The sequence below is a fragment of the Doryrhamphus excisus genome, chromosome 11 (genome assembly GCF_030265055.1).
Source record: "Doryrhamphus excisus isolate RoL2022-K1 chromosome 11, RoL_Dexc_1.0, whole genome shotgun sequence".
In the NCBI taxonomy this organism is placed as follows: Eukaryota; Metazoa; Chordata; class Actinopteri; order Syngnathiformes; family Syngnathidae; genus Doryrhamphus; species Doryrhamphus excisus.
The window spans coordinates 9,639,438-9,657,106 of record NC_080476.1 but is presented as its reverse complement, the minus strand read 5'-3'; the positions used below and the strand labels follow the sequence as shown (position 1 = coordinate 9,657,106).

Sequence of the window (17,669 nt, the reverse complement as noted above, 5' to 3'; positions counted from 1 at the left end):
ACAGACAGGCTGCAAATTGGTGCAGATATGGACGGGCAGCAGACACCTCAGGCACATGCTGGCCATCCACTGTGAGGCGGCTGCGTCCTCTTGGATATAAGAGGTGACAGCGTATGCTAATGTGCAAATGTGCATGTTTGACTGAAAGACAGGAGGCTTGCTAATGGCCGCCGTCGTGCCATGGCTACTTGCCAAGGTCAACGATACTTAGCCACAATGTTGGCTCATTGTGTTTTGTTTTTTTTTATTTTGGTGACATGACAAACGGCAGTGTCTTAGTGATGAAGTAGTTACCATAGCACTGGATTCTAACCCCCTCCGCAGGCTGCAGTAGCTATTTTTATACCTGCCAGTGGGTGGCATGACCATGATGTTTTGTTGTTTTTATCTTCTAACAGCACACTTTATAACATAGTGAGATTGTACGTTGTAAAGTGTATGTACAACCGTAAATTTTGAACACAATCAGATGTCTATTTGATTTTGGAAACACATTTTCCTCCTAAAAAATCATAAAAACTTTTCAGGCAATTCTTTGCACAATGTACAAAGACTAAAGACAAGTTCCACAGGATGTATCACACATTTGAACATTATCGTTGCATTATAGGAAGTGCAAATACAGGATTGCTGCGTCTTCATTTCAACAATTTCTGGAACGGTCATACAAGTGTACAAAAAGTAAATTAACCACTATAAAACTGAAGTGCAAGATAACCATCTTCTACAGTGACATAATTGAATAGCCTCATAATTCCTTTGTCACACACTTTGTCTGCCTCTCTCTTTCTTTTGTTGATGCACGTCACTTTGTCTCAAGCCATGAGTCTTCATCATGCAGTAGTCCAGCCTTTTGAAACCAATTGGTAATAATGGACGCCTGGTGGTCCAAGTAGTCCAAACAGCTGTAGTAATTTTACACTTGATCAAAATTAAGATGTCAGAGATCACTGCATAACACTTCAACATGTCATATTAGCTTCCACTTAACTCATTCACATCACAATTTTCTGAAGCTAAGCATAAGCTCTAAGCGTCATAGGAAATGTAGGTTTTAGCCATAAATTAGCCACATCACTGTAGTCCAATCCCAAGGGTTCAAATCATGAAAAATAATGGTGGCTTATACACCGGAAAAGGAAAAAAAACGTGATGGAATTGTGGCAATTAAGGAAGTGGTTGGAGGATTGCTGAAGATGTGTTCAACTTTCAACTACGATATCGTAAGATTACATGAAACTAAAATAAAAAAAAAACTACTCACCATTAGATAGGCGGCAGATTTGTAGTATTTACGTGGATTGTATTTTTAACTGTTACGCAAGTGTTAAGATGTGACATCGAACAAAAAACGGCAAAGATGATATTGTGCCAAAAGATGTTCTTGCCACTTTTGTCATAACATTGCACTAAAAGTCATAGTCTAGGACACAATTAGATTGAGAACGCTGACATCAATGTACACTTCTTCTAAAAATGGCAGAGTTATTTATTTTTCACGCACACAAGGAGAGCCGCCATTCACACCTGTAAGCGCTTCTTAAATTCGATGCTCCATCCTTCACTTTCTTGATATAGCCCCGTCTAATTTACACTTGGAATTGTACACCATCGTTTGACCTCTTATGTCTCGACAGATTGGTCTTTATGAGAGAAATAAAGACATTGAAAAGATGTATGGGCAGATGGTAAAAGAAATAGGTGAGCCTAAACGTCGCTGACTTGAAATGGATTCTTGGTTTATCGTCTCTGTAGGCACATCTGTCATATTCCATGTAGACTATTACCTCCAAACCGGTGAATTGGCAGTCTTTTTTATACTTGAGTTGCTTTTTAAGTGTCTTATTAACCACAAAGCCATTTTTCATTGCATTACACCTAATAAATAAATATACCCTTTGTGCTTTAAGTCCACTAATTGGGGTGAAATATTAACGGTGTATTCCCCTCACAGAAACTTATAGACAGCTGTACAGATAACAGCAGACTTGCATAAAGGCAGGTTAATCCTCTTAGTAAACACAATCCGAGCTTATATGACTTGAAATTGAATTTGCAAAACTTACCGCTTATAAACGCCCCATCCTCCCCCCTTTCCAGTCCCGATATGTTATGGTATCTATGACTGGGCATTAGCATAATGTGGCGAGATAAAACATGGCACGCTCGATCTAAAGCTTTAGACAGGTAATATGCACCACTTAGGACCTGCGCATGCTGATTCTGCAGGGACTTAAGAAACACAATGACAGAAAGGTAATATAGTAAACCTTAAAAGTGGCAGACTGTGTGGTTGAATTTATTTCAAACAAGCATAAGTTACATTGGAATATTTCATGTTTCAATTCACAATTTGACACGTAAGAAAACGGAGAGTTAATTAATCCTACGCCCCTCTCCATTTTACATTGATTGCTAATACATTTGTTCACTTCCTGTATTCAACATGCACCATTTAGCAAAGAAAATGAGGGTTGGGCGATATTTTGAATATATACCGGTATAGATTCTTCCATTGATACGAAAATGAATGTTATTTTAGTGTTAGCACCATTGTTGTCTAGCATTGCCTTAATCCTCTTGAGTCTGGAATCCACCAGACTCAAGAGCTTAATGGGGTTCAGGTTTGGAGGAGACATACTTGGCCACTTGATCCCCTCCATCTTCAGCTTCATGTCACAGTGTAAGTTGGAATTCATGTTTCTCTCAATGAACCGTAGCTCCCTAGTCCCGGCATAACTCATGCAGCCAGCCCCAAACTTTGGCTCTTTCACCACCATGCTTGACTATAGACAATTATCTTGGTGCTCACTTGTTGGCAGCCATTTCGACAATAATGGCGGTGTATTGACTAATTTTCATTCATTCATTTTCTACTGATTATCCTCACGAGGGTCGCGGGGGTGCTGGAGCCTATCCCAGCTGTCTTCGGGCGAGAGGCGGGGTACACCCTGGACTGGTCGCCAGACAATCACAGGGCACATATAGACAAACAACACAGTGGATAGTAAATCTATACTAGTATACATGCTGTACACTGACTACTCTAAAACATATAAGCGTTTGTAGTATTCCTCTTTCAGTAGATGGATTGTTCATAAGCAAAAAGCACCTTTGTGAGATACTGTTGGTTTGTGGGTAAATACAATGGGAAAATATTGTACATAATTTGTCTCTTAGGTATATAATCATCACAATATAACTATGGAGGCTAGCAAACTTCATATTCTAGTCGACATAACAGACAAACATCTCCAAAAGCAGCATCTCCAGCACAGTTGACCTCTTTTTTTGGTGTTTTTTTTAATACCCTAAAGTCCTCCACGTTACATGACCTCCATCCATGCCTAGTAGCATTCCGCCCCCCCGCCAAAAAACAACCTCAATATTTCCATCCGCTCGCAAAATAATTTTCATTTCTGAGGCAATGTATTTTGTGTGTGTCCTAGTTTTATCCCTCTGAAGCTCGGGTTGCAACTGCAGTCATGCCGTGTTTGGCGTCGTTAAAGCAGAGAAGAAAGACTGGAGGAAAAAAAATACGATGAAGAGTGCAAACACTGGTTTCAATCTTTGCTTGATGATCTGTCGTTCAAATAAGAACGCAAAAATGGATATCCCACATATAATGCAAAGTTAAACGGGGCTTTCATTTTCTCTGAGCATCTTTTTTTTTCTTTCTTTTCCACTTCCTTTTTCATGGTGTTAATTACAGGCTAGAGGGAAGAGAGGGGGATTAAAAAGTAGGACACAGGGGTAGTATCCACAAAAACAAAGGTGTGTAATCTTGTAAATCCAGTTTTGTCTACTTTCAAACTGTATAAAAAAATATACCAGACCCACCTCAGACTGTGACTCAGTTTAGGTGATGGACAAAATAATTGACTGACATAATATCTGTGTGGAATGATTGTGTCTGTAAACAATACATATTCTCTACTTGGTTGCAACCGAGTACTGTTTATTTGGTCAGAACTATAGCAGTCTAGGAAGAACAACAAGACATCAGCTATGTGAAGTCGAATTACATCCACACAGATCATTCTCCCCAGTACACATTTGAATGAAAACAACAGTTAACAACATTCTCCCAAAATGTGTTCCCCGTAGTTGAAATTTAGTCCATAGCCACCTGTAGTTTATAACAAAAACAAAACTGTACTCTTAAATAATGATGGCACTGACAATAATAAATATTGTATTAATAGATTCTGGTCAATTGGGCTGTTCGGGTTGTCTTTGGACAGTGGTTCTCAACATAGCAAGCGAATAGCACAGACACTCATCTGGACAGGCTTTATCAGTACACTAGATTGACTTGTCTTTTTGGGGACTGTGATGCCCACATAGGAGACAACTAGGTCCTCCATGTCGGGGGTTACCAACATGAAAACCAACACACCCTGACCAGTACCTACATTTTGACTCACACCACCCACTTGAACACAAACTGGGCACTATCCCTGAACCCTGATAAAAGAGTCAAGACTCGGCTCAGATTGAAAAAAATGGTCATAATCTGAACAGATGAGTCAGAGAAGAGAGACAGAGAAGGTTTGAAAGATACCTCAACCTTCAAATATACAAGACACAACCATTTTTGGTTTTTGGGTGCGTCAATGGCATGGAATCCTAAAGTGGGTGATTCCAACAACTGTCATTAGCTGGCAGAGGTCTCTGTATCTTAACAACTGCCGTTTTGTGTCCCATAAGAGAGTGGTTGGTGTGTGCCTCTACCTTACCTTGCTTGTCTGTTGTAATTCCAGTAATGTGTTATGATCATATATTGAATTGCCTTCACTTTGCTGCAAATTTTGAAACAGGAATTTAAGAAAGTCAAACCGTAGAAGCTAAAGCCAAACACATAACAGGATACCGCCATTTTGTGGAGTCGCAAATGGTGAATTGGAAATATGCTGGGATCCTCTGTATTGTCAACATGCATGCATACATGTATGGTACAGTGAGTATTGGGAGCACTGGTGGTGTCACCCAATGGATTGTTTGGGCATTCCTTAACTTATTTTCTCTTAATAAACCCTGGGCCAGCACCGTCTGATTAAAGAGCTGCAGCATCATTTTACGCTCATTAATTCACTGTTCTTAACACTGAATTAAAGCAACACAAGACACTTAGTGTATCATCTCATTTTTACACTTTCTGATGAGTTTCAGGATAGACTCATCACGGTAATGTCTACGCTTCTCCTAACTTTATAGCAAGGTTTTACTGTATATCTAATGCAAAGTCTAAGTAACAATAAAACAAATTATTGGTGTTTTATTGCTTTGAGCCACTTTTCTTAATTAAACCAAGCAGCCGGTGACAACCGGCCTTGTTTCTGTTGACGGGAATATTTTTTTTCTGAAAAGAATCTGCGTTACTCTGAATCCCGATTCTGCTTATATGTGCACTTTTACCCATCATGGCAGAATCTGTCACTTGCAAAGTCAATGACTAAATTGATAGTTTAAAGAGATAAATCAATGCTAAATTACTTTGTTACTAGGACTTGGGCACCAAGATGCAAGCATTCATACAGGTTACATTGGAATACTTGTGTTACAATTCCACATGTCTGAAAAGGAGTAGGAAGAAACAGAGCTTATTTAATCCTACCCCCCTCTCTGCTTCACATCATTTGCGAATACATTTGTTGTTGAGGCTTTATCTTGCTGCAGCAGAACAGTAAATATTGTACTTGTTTAAGTATGTCTTCACGGATTAAGGTCTACATCTCCATATGCAGCAACAAGGGCCTAAAGATAGAACAAGGATGTGCTTGGTCATGCTATAAGGGGAATGCTTTTATTCCCCCTTAGTGCGTTCATGGGTTTGTTGTGCTGTTTTTCCCGAGCTTGTTCATTTCAACCACAATGCCGCTTCCTTCCCCTCCCCTTTCGAATTTGCCCCCCCCATCAACGAATCATCTGTAAACTGTGGAGCTCCGTAATCGGGACGGGGCCACTGATGTGTCTCGGGGCTTTCTCCACTCAAGCTGAATCACACAGGCGTACGCACACAGACAACAAGGGCTGCACGCCATCATGGCTTTTGGAAGGTCACTCTAAGAATAGCTTTATTCCATACATCAGGAGCAGACAAACAGGCGCATAAGAACGTGCATTATTTCATCACACGCTTATCTTAATCCATGCATACAGTATGTAAATGTACGGCCTTGTGATTCATTTGCAAATTAACCATTTTAAGTCTCGCTTAAATCAAAACATTCCACTCACTGGAACAAACAGGAAGAAGAATAGCAACCAAAAGAAGCAGTCAGGAAAGCCTTTCTGCTCGGACAACAAAGTCTCCAGCACATCGATGTTATGTTTATTTTTTTTTCAAGATAATTTATTCTACTAATGTGCAGGCACTATGAGTGACAGGCAAAACAATCCTCTCCTATCAAACAGGTTGGGTAATTTGCTTTCCTTTCCAGCATTATATTATCATTATGCTTCCTGTCTGTATCGCTTATCTTTCAGCTTGTTTTCCCTGACAAACCTGAGTGTGTACAAGCAAGTGTGTGTTGGTAAATGCAGTATACTGTATAGTCTGGCAGGTAGTGTTGATGTGAATTGACATGTTGAGGGAGCAAGCCTTTGGACACTGGCTGAGCAGGACAGACAAATATAAACAGACATCTCTTTTATTAAAAGCTAGCACTCCATCAACAGCAGCAGATGGCATGTCATCCCCCAGCGCACCTTCCGTCATAAAATCATATTACTTTTAAGCATGCCTCAATTTTGTTATCCAACAAATGAGATCACAGTTGGGATGTCGACAGGTAGCACCGTGACAACAGAGAGGGAATGGGCTCCTCTGGCTTAGTCAGATTCACATGCCTCCCTGTCTACACGCATTATTTCCAGTTGCCTTACCTCACCTATTCTAAGGTCCTAAATAGGAATAGTCTTCAAACTCTAATATTGGATTTCGATGGAAAAACGACCTTATTTGACATTCAACTCACAAACACATCATTTTTTCAAACATTTCTGCAGCAGGATGTGCTCTATGGCCAGGCTGTCTCTTTAACAGATGTTGCGTTCACCCAACTGGAGGCAGGTCAGAAACCCAAACCCAAAGAGGGTCTCTCTACCTCAGTCAAAGTTCTCTGCGCTGACAAGAGAGCAGATGGCGATTTGGCTGTCGGCGGTAATAACAAACCACATCAGAGAGAGGCACGCTACGAAGTCTTCACCGCATCTAATCCGCCTACGCAGATTGCCTTTTTCATGATGTCACTTGGAAGTGCTTTGATTAAAAAAAAATATATATGAGGGAGAAGTTTGAAATACATGTAAAAAAACAACAACTTACAGCTCTTATTTCAAGTACTTTTGTTGCTCTAAATGTTCTAAATGCATATAAAAATGGATGATTTACACATTTTTGCATGTCACCATTATATTGTATTGGATTATCTAACAGGGATTGCCACTATCAACCTCTCAGCCTACACTCCAAACACAGCTTTATTGCCCCCCATAAGAGTGCTGCTCAACTCAACTAGAGTTACACACTGAAGTAGGCCCAACATTTATGTATGCATATACACTCCCTCACCAATTCAATAGCAACGCTGCTGTTTGTAGCTACAGTATATACCAAAGGGAGGGCATTTTAGCAATAAGTGTATTATAAAGTATATTCTCAATTGTCAAAAGTTGATATTTAGTGTGAGCATCGCCTTCCTTTCGCTTGAGAATTGGGGTCAGGTGTGGAGGTGACATACTCCATCACCTTCAACTGGTTTAGCTGCAAGACCCACCAACAACTGTAAATAACAAGCAGCTACCCAAATTGCGGAAAATTTTCAGCTCAAACTCCTCAAACATCTTATATGAAATGATAAAACTGCGCTGCACTGAATTTGAAAAATATGTGAAAATAATATATGGGTTGTAATAATATAATATAATATGTGAAAAATAACTATCAATGCCAGCACAAAATTGGACATACAGCAATAATGCATGTGAATTATAACTTACATACTTACATAGCATATATAATTAATCTGATGACTTTTCAACATCATGTGCTAGCTTGATGCTAACATACATTACATGGAAAAATCCCAAATATACGCTAGCGATTAGCATTACCAATTTTACATGGCGATTCCAAACGCCTCCAAACATGGCAATAGAATAGATAACAAGGATCACGGGTGTCCACATGTTTCCCAGCAAGCACAAGATTAAGACCCGGGATTGTTATGTTGGAAAACTCATTCCCAGGTTCCCGAGGGAGGGGATAATATTCTGCTTCACTGCTGTTCTGCATGGAATTTTTGGTTCACTTAATGAACCGCACAGCTCACCAGTTCTGACAGCACTCATGCAGCTCTAGACTATCGCGCAGTTATCTTGCTACTGACTTGTGTTGAGTACTGTAATTTCTAACTTTCTTGACACGTTATAAAACAACATTCAAGTATGATATGCATGGTTATTTCCAAACTTGGGTCACATAAAGAATGGCTGGATCCAACCTGTGAGATACGAGTTTTACACAGGTGCCTTAGAAAATAGCAGGCCAGTGAATTGGAATTGGCTATTGCCATTGTGTTGAAATAGCTGCTCCAAGGCAGTTTAACAGAAGTTCTATCCAATCAGTCCCCCCTGCCACTGGCTCCTGTCTTTTAATTATGAAGTTGTAACAGCTTCAATCAGGGCTCCAATTGTACTCATTTGTTCACATTTCCCTAAAACCACCTTTTATTTAGATCTGTATTTGAATTATTGCACATTTTTGCGTCAAAACTACCCTCCAAATAACAGAAATTGTATTTGGCATGCTTTGGAGGCATTGGCGCGCACAGTTGTTTTGTCCCAGATGATGAAAATAATGACTTTTAAATGTTCATAACAGATATTACACCAGAGGATGATGACAATGTGGCTGGCCGCCTGCCCACATCAGATTAAATGTCATGGCCGTCAATACTGCCATGCAGAGTACAATCCAGCCGTCACATAGTCTACTAATAACACACACACACACCATACACACATTTATCCAGTATCAGACAGTCTTTTTTTCCAAACAAAAGTGCTTGCTGACTAGCTAATAGTAAATAAAGGAAAAAAAGACTTGCTTAGAAGCGCTCTTACCTGAGACGGTCCTAACAATCTCCGAGGTGTTCCTCAGGCCCACAAAGGAAAACTGGTAAAGCCTCCAGGAGCGGATATCTCCAACCTCCACTGAGCTCCTCTTCCACTTGTACACAATCTCCTCCCTGGGGTAGCCATCTGTGTAGGAGAGAAACGAAGACGAGAGGCGGTGGTTGGGGTGGGGTGGGGGGGGCGGATTAGCTGAGGCGCTAACAGCACACAACAACAAACATTTTCATCATCCCTTCCAGGAGTTCCCTCTATGGAGTTGCTCACTTCTATTCAATATAAAGCCAAAGCGCTCATGATCTGTTTTATCACACACAAATCTAGTTACTGTAAGTCAGCGAGCTTACAAAACACTCTCATAAAAAGGCCCATTACATAACAAACTCCCGTGCATCCGATTTTCTTGTGAAATCCAAGGATAGATATAATTAAAACACAATTTGTTAGTAGTGACAATTCTCTTTAGATTTGCATGGAATACCACCCTCAGGCTGTTGGCTTCAATACAGCACATGGACATTTCCTTGGAGAAAACTTGATTAAATGGCTTTTTGGGAAAAGGGCTTTCCAGCATACGGTGTGATGCTGTTAAATGGACTGAAGCCAACCTTAGGGACCTAAGCTGGAAGCACATCTGGGAATGATGATTGATTTACTGTCACTTATGATACTTTTCTCGAGTCAAACGGGAATTAGGAACACATACAGTGATATTTTCCTGGTGAGTGTTCCGAAGATCCAAATATCCATAGGTTTTATGCCTATTAAATGAAGGACTCCCTGTTCAATGTCAAGTCTGCTTTCTCATCTCTTGTTGCTTTTGGAGCTATTTACAAAGCCTTTTCCCCCCAGAGACTTTATCCTGTGGTGCTTCTTTCTGTAAATCCATAGAGACCTCATTAGCATAACGTTACCCCGTTTCTTCTTCTTTTCCCACGTTGCCGGTAAATCTTTTTTTTTTTCCCTAACTTGTGATGCGTTTTAAAATTTTCCTTGCTAGTATAGTGAGGGAAATTGAGTCTGTTTTTTTGGCTTTTAGTACTATATGACGCATGTGTAAGGCAGTGTATATGCTATATTTGAAATATTTCTATAATATTTTCTCTTATTAGATAGCAGGATAATATAAAAATGAAACTTGGCTATACATTAGTGTAGTCAATGTACAGCTTGTATAGAAGTATTGCCAGAGTCAACAAATGGGTATTATGGCCACACTTACAGCTTGAAAATTCCAAGGGGCACGAGTGCTCATCCATTGGGAAGTTGTTCAGTTTCAACTGGCATTCAGCATCAATGGTCAACCTGCAGAGCGACAACACAGTGTGAGACCAAAACAAACAAAAATAATAATGCAGCAGCTGTAATGATGCCGTTTGTCTTCTCGCTGCTTTTCACACTTGAAGGAGTTTTGAAGGCAAAGTCATTAAACTTCCTGTTAATGAGGCGATGACCTCAACGCTGACTTTGCACGTCTGCGCCCGTCGCTATTGTCATGTATCATTGTCCCGCCAAGCACAGCGGTCATCCTAATTAACGTACGGTTTGCATTCTGAGTTCCTTAACAAATTAATGAAGTGGCGAAGCTGGTGTTCTGCATAGAAGAACATCCATCACAACTTGATTGAGTCCAATGAACTTTAGTTCCGTGCTTATTATCGCCCAAGATGTATTGCACTGTCGGTAGACAACATCTGCTGTATTTGTGACTGGTAATATCTGCAATCAAGAGTCCTTTCAACTGCATCGTCCTCAGACAATTTGACTTGCTTACTCTAAAGTACTGCAAAACTTACAATAAAGTATTCAAATAAACTAAAATACCAGTAATCATTTTCCCACTTTTCTGACCTAAAAATGTAGTTATAATGTTGTATTCTCGTGTTAAACAACGCCAAAGTTTCAGATAATGAGGTTTGCGCAGTTAGAAGTGAGCCCTGAAAGAAGTTTGTGGTGGCTCAAAACGCTCTGTTTCAAAAGGCGTGGTAAAACTGCCCCTTTGTGATGTCATAGAGTGTGTCCTAACTATTTATTTTGTTTAAGTCATGGAGCAAAAACGCTTGCATACAGGGAGCGGGGTTGCTAATAACCATTTCCCACGACAATTTGTGGCCACATTAGACATTACAGATGCTGTAGAAAACCTAATGCTAAAATGCTAAAGCTACATACCATTCGAAGACGTCTTGGAAATAACCTCCAAAAAATGAGTATAATATGTCCCTTTTAATAAAAAAAAAAAAGAAAGAAAAAAAAATACCACATTGTGCCGTATCTCCTAGTCGACATTCTACCTGAGCGTGTAGAGTATCCTTCCGTCGTTCCAAATCCGAAGCATGCGATTGGGCGTGGTGATCCAGTGAGCGTCTGCCTTCTTTGAGTTGCGAAAAAATGTATCAGGGATCCAGATCTTCCCGACCATGTTGCTGTTGAGACGCAACACCTTCATCGTGCTGTTGAATTTTAACCTTCTGTCGTACCAGGTCTGGGCAAAGAAGATGTCAATGGTGTATTCCTAGCAACAAATAAACAAAAAAGGTAATATGTTAATATGATATTCTCTCTATTTCTCTTCAACAAAAAAGTGTTTATTCAAGCACTACTGTTGAAAGACCATTTTAACCCGAAAATTAAAGACCTGTCTCTTTTTTGACTCAAATATTATCTAAACTCAATACCAGCTAGACCAAAATCTACCATCATCTTCTCTGTACATTTGAGAGCAGACTAAGAATGCAAGTAAGTGAGATGAATGAAAACCCAAATGACAAGGGGCCTGGGTGTAATGGGGGAATAAATGTGGAGGCAGCTATTGAGAGGAGAGTGATCGCTCTTTTCTGACTTATCAAGTTACTTGGACTGCTTAAGCCCTGAGGTTCGAAGCAAAGTACAGCAGGAGAGAAATAAACTGGGCACTCGTGTGCAAGAAGCCATAGAGGCATTAACTTTGTGATAAAGCTGAAGCCAACAATAAAGCACAGGGCTGTTCAAAGACTCCTAAACAACAACTACAAAATAGCTTTTCTCCGTGTATCATTTCTATCTATCCATGGGACTTTGTTTCACCCTTTTAACCTCCCAACAGTTTTTGATTTATCATCTTGAATTTTCCATGAGAGGAAGCTATACCTCCAAAGATGTTACCATTAAAACTTCCTATACAGTAACTTATTTTGGGGTAAAATCCGACTCATATATAGTGGGTTATTTTTTTTTATGCAGGACAGAAGCTACAATGTCAGTCCAGGTTGAGTCACAATTCAATTTTAGTTTTATCATTCTATTTTACTCCCAAATATTATTTTTTTTTCCAGGGATTTTACATCAAATTCAACTTTACATAAAGCACCTCTGGTGCCATCTGTGTATTCGTCATGCTTCAGAAAAATCTACAAAGCTCGCCACATTTATCATGTTACAGTGTGAACACAAGGACCAATGGCTGATTACATATGAATGTGAAGCAATCCGTCAACCTTTCATGTCAGTGCAATGCCCTCAAACACTCACACACTCACACACACACTGATGCGAGCACAAACGGCATGTTCTCAATCCAAATTTATACATCATTATGACTGCCGCTAATGCGCCATGGTGTTTTAGTTAAATATGAAAGAATGCACCATGAACAGTGTAACAACACAAATTACAACATAGGTGGGTTTTTATGTTTTGTGAAATTAAATAATTACACCACATATTTGGATTCAGTTTGTAATTCATATCGAGAGGCCATGAGTTTGCATGGTCTCTCTAGGCTCATGTTTTCAACACCTTGGACAGTACCATTGTTGGTGTCTTTTCGTTTGTTAGTTTTGCAGAATTGCGCAAAAACTACTAACCAGATTTCGAAAAAAAAACAATGGGTCTTGGAACATGTGGCCAACTAAAAACTATACTATAGTTGGCAGAGCGCCTAGCTTTATTTTAACATATGCAATTAAGTATTCTTTTTTTTTTTGCTGTTGTATAGGAGGTGGTGGGTGTATATATGCAGCAGGCTCATCTAGCTTGGAGAGCTTCAGGGGAGGTATCATGCACACGAGGAAGAAGACTTTTCCTTCAGCACGTCATTAAAACCCAGAACTTCAAAAACGTCCATTTGAGTGCCTCTTCTCTCAAAAATGGAGCAAGTGAGGGAGATGAGACATTTTTCATAGTTTGGTGCTCATAAAGGCTCTGGGGACACATTACTGTTAAAGTAGATTTTTCAGAATAAGCCGCCACTGTGTTTGTTAGCAAGGTACAGCAACAGCAAAAAGTACACAATTGATTTTGTTGAGAGAGAGCAAGTACCGAGGAAGAAGCCTTTAAATTTTGTTGAAAATCCATCAAAGTGCTCCCTCTCACCTCCTTTAGAATAAAAATAGTAGGGCCCTTTTGCCTCACATAATCCACCGTGAACTTGGAAGTGGCACACTGATCACAAAATTGGTTCTTTTGATGGGTTTTCACATAAAATTTAAAGCATTTTCTAAAAATAACAATCAAATGTGAGTGCTGAAATCCATTTCCATTTACGTACCGCATATGCTATGTTATAATCTGCCTGGGGCCAGTCCAGGGTACACCCCACCTCGTGCCCAGAGTCAGCAGGGATAGGCCTCTGCCAGAACTGAATGAGGACAATTGTCATAGACAATGGATGGATAATCTGCCTCGGGTTCCAAGGCACCAGCCAGTTCAAGATGAGGTGAGGTATTCTAAGCTGCCTGCAGTGAGATTCACTATATTGGACCATGTTTATCCAGTACGGGCCAAAGGCCGGTGTAGCTGTTTCAGCCACTGATCGACACCAAAGCTGCCTCGGTGCACTAAAAGGGCAGTGGGGCAGCATAGCTATTAGAATAAAAAAGCCATGAAAGGCAGCAGATGCTGTGCTGAGGTGTGCTGGAGCAACACACTTGACTCTTTGCCAGCTGCACAGAGACAAAAAAAAAAGCCAACAACCCATCATTATGCTCTCACCTCCCGCGAGGGGGGGGGGGTTTGAACACACATTTAGTAATTGATATTCTTCCTAAACGCTGGATTAGACCGTTCAATCACAGAAGCGACACATTAGGAGCACATTGCGGTATTACTTACCATATTGATGGCATTCACTGGCCCGATGCTGTTGACAAACATGTCTGTGTGGATCACTGTGGGTTTAACTGCAGGAAAAAAAGCACAGGGATTGCAATGATGAGCAATTATCTAGTACTTGGAAAACATTTGAGTGACTGCACATAGCATTTTCCCACTAGATTATTTGGCCTGTAAATACAGAATGATAAAATGGGTCCACCTTTTATTTAAAAATAATCTCTTGCTAGTGTGTGTGTGTGTACTTAAAGTTGAACTCCTGACTTGTACGCCCTCTGCAACATGCACTCTATTCTGCTTCCTGTGCCTCCATGCATGAACCCCATGAGGCTGACATGATGGTGAATGATACTGGTATTCACCTTGCTCTCACATGGAAGAGATGCACTTTTAGAATGAAAGTGCCTCAAAAATATTTGGACTAATGCTGCATGATATACTGTACTGCTTCAGATACTACCTACTGTATACTGTAAACTAGGTGAACTATTTGGCTGCAGGCAGCTCTTTCTCAAAGTTGCCCTACAGGATGCTTTTCTGATTAATACAATGCTGACTTTGAAACAGGAGTTCAGAACATTCAGGTTGAGTTATAAATACTATTACTCACATATATATTGATTGCTAATTTTCCCCTTTTGTTAACCGCAATAGCAGTCACTGGGGAGTACCCCAGGGCACCATTCTAAGTCCACAATACATGTCCCTTTTACATGTTCCCATTAGGGCAGAAATGATGATATCTCATTTAATTTGTTGAATTTTAAACATGACACACATAATCCTTATTTAGATCAGCACCTAACTGAACACATTTACAGGCCACCTTAAAAGTAAAACCAAGTTTGCCTTTTGTTAAAAAAACATGCATTATTGACCGACAAATTAAGGAAAATGATAATCGTAGAAATTCTTATCTTGCATGGTTTACAAAAACCCATCATCGTGATTTTATGGTACTTAGATAATATAGCCAATAGCAAATGTGCAGCCACTAATTCTGGACCCCATTAAAAAAAAAAAAAATAAAAAAAAAAAAAAAAAAAAAAACACATTTTGTAATAATTATCTATTTTTTGGGAGGCTGTTGTAACTTCCTCCCCATACGGCGTCAATCGCATTATTCGTATTTAAAACCATTCAGTTAGTTCATACATGTGATCGATATCTATATCTGTATTATGGACTATTTTAATGTATCTAATATTGTGCCTGCCTGAGTGTATGTGAACACATGCAGGGTTCCATCTGTTCAGCTCTGCGCTCTACACCTCCTCAGACACAAACAGCATGTGTCAATAGCAGACACATCTGACATGTATGACAAAATGCGACAAGTTATTGTCAAACGGGTGTCCGTGTAGTGTCATGATGCTGTGAGTCAATGGTGCCATACTGCACTATTGAACGCGTACGGATGACTACACATGACATCTACATCTACAGTTGAGACATGTCTGCCTTCAAGGCCCACCCATACAAGGGGGGTATTGAGTGTTAGAGGGAGATAACGTACGTCTGCATCCATGTTTTTTTATGTTGCTTCTAGGCATACTGTACATTTCAAGTGCACAGCATTGTATTGAGTTTTTCAGGCATACAGTAGACCAATGGGGGCTTCAATGCCATGAGGCATTTCAAAGGAAGACAGTGGTGCAATTAGTGATTCATTCAAGCCACTGATTTTATGCACTTTGATTGGTAGCTTGACGGTTCAGATGACAGTATAGATGGCTAATTATAAACCCTCGGTATATGTACGGTTTGACAGCTGGAATAGCACATGTGAGATCAGAGCTTGTTTGTAGATGATGTTCGGTTACGGCAGTGGTAGGCGGACGTAAAAGTGACTGTATGCTGTACGTGTCGCTGTAGATCTGACGTGAATTTAAAGCCCTGTTGAGTCTTAAGAATAAAGATTATGCCCTGCATGAAATCTGTCAGATTTATGAAGGGGTATTTGCATTCTAGAGCGTGCCTTAAAAAATACTGTAAATAAAATAGTTGGGTGAAATTAAGATATGACTGTCACAAAGATGGTTACACCCTGCAAAAACGTTACTGTCACTTTAAGATTTAACATGAATAATTTAACATGAAGTTGTATGACATGCCCCATCAGCAGTGCAGTCCATCAACTTTCCCCCCTCCCGACATTATCTCGTGAGCCAAGTTCTGGTCGGTTTTCATTGTGGAGGAAAGTAATCGCGACTAGTTGCTGGGGTCTAACTAACTAACACGACACCTTGCTAACCGCTCGCCTCAGCATCATTCAAAGAACGATCACAGAAGCGCTAGCTCTCAATTTTGCTACAAAGACTCAATGTTGCCCACAAAAACACACAGTTGCCCACAGTGTTTACATGGACGGATGAAGACCGCTGTTATGCTAACTTCCTCACCATCCGCGCATGTAAACACTGGAAACACCAGGACGACATGGTGGAAAATCACTATTGATGCACTACACTACTGACGAGGATGCCATACAACTTAATATCAAAAAATCCGAACTATCCTTTTAAGCTATATATGATTTAGTACACATGAGATTCAAAAACTGATCTATTACAGTGTGGATGCCCCTCCTTACTTATTAGTATGCAGTTACTCCACTCTATCTCTATGCAGCTACAAATGACAAATAGCACAATGTCTGCCATGTCAACAAGAGACAGAAGATTGATAAGGCAGGTCTACATGTTAATAGCCCAAAGTAGCAAGGCATTGTTAGAGATAATGTAGTGCGGACCCCTCATTTTTTATAGTGTAGTATGCTAACTAACTAGGGTGTCTCAAACATTGCTCTCTGACAAGTTACACATGGAACAGAAATTATTCATACTTTTTAGTATCTCCAGCCCAGCAAGAATGGCCCATGTCATTCTATAGGAGTATGTGACAGACAGGCCAGTTCCCAGAGATATACCGACCCATCAATCAAGTGTTCAGGGGTCCTGAGCATGTCGTTCTGACTCTTTCCAGATGACATTGTGATGTATGTGTGCAAGGCAGAGACAGGAGGACTCTGCACAGGGAGGTGCACGGGATACATCCTGATCAGATCGCTTTTCTTTTTTACTATTATATAGCATGTCCGGTGATGCACACAAACTGTCTACCACGGATATACGTAAATGTAAGCAGAGTCATGAGAGTGGTATCGGATGCTTGAGCTTATTTTACAATTGCTGTACTGTTGGTTTGCATGTATAAATGTCTGGATTTATATTTGGGATTTAGTGATTTCTACATGCAAACCAAAAAACATCTCCCTAAGCGAGACAGAGCTTTTCTTCCTGTCACTAACTAACCAGTGACCTGGATATTCGGGTCAATGTGGTAAAAGTTCTTGTTGCCATAATTACTCTATGGAGCACTTTGCAAGTGTAAAAACATTATAGCTCTACTGCGGCACTGTGGTTTTTACATAAACATTA

At 40.1% G+C, this 17,669-nt stretch overlaps 2 protein-coding genes across 4 annotated transcripts in view; one reads left to right on the top strand and one right to left on the bottom strand.

Annotated features, from left to right (window-relative positions):
• LOC131138364 (gamma-aminobutyric acid receptor subunit beta-2-like) overlaps positions 1-17,669 on the top strand; it is a 213,119-nt gene that overhangs the window by 16,243 nt on the left and 179,207 nt on the right. The window lies entirely within an intron of this gene.
• gabrg2 (gamma-aminobutyric acid type A receptor subunit gamma2) overlaps positions 1-17,669 on the bottom strand; it is a 40,061-nt gene that overhangs the window by 14,497 nt on the left and 7,895 nt on the right. For both annotated transcript variants that reach the window (XM_058087223.1, XM_058087221.1), the window contains exons 3-6: positions 14,230-14,297; positions 11,433-11,653; positions 10,361-10,443; positions 9,130-9,267 (exon numbers count right to left, since the gene is read on the bottom strand). In XM_058087223.1, coding sequence (XP_057943206.1) covers positions 9,130-9,267; positions 10,361-10,443; positions 11,433-11,653; positions 14,230-14,297 — 510 coding nt within the window. The remainder of the gene's footprint in view (positions 1-9,129; positions 9,268-10,360; positions 10,444-11,432; positions 11,654-14,229; positions 14,298-17,669) is intronic.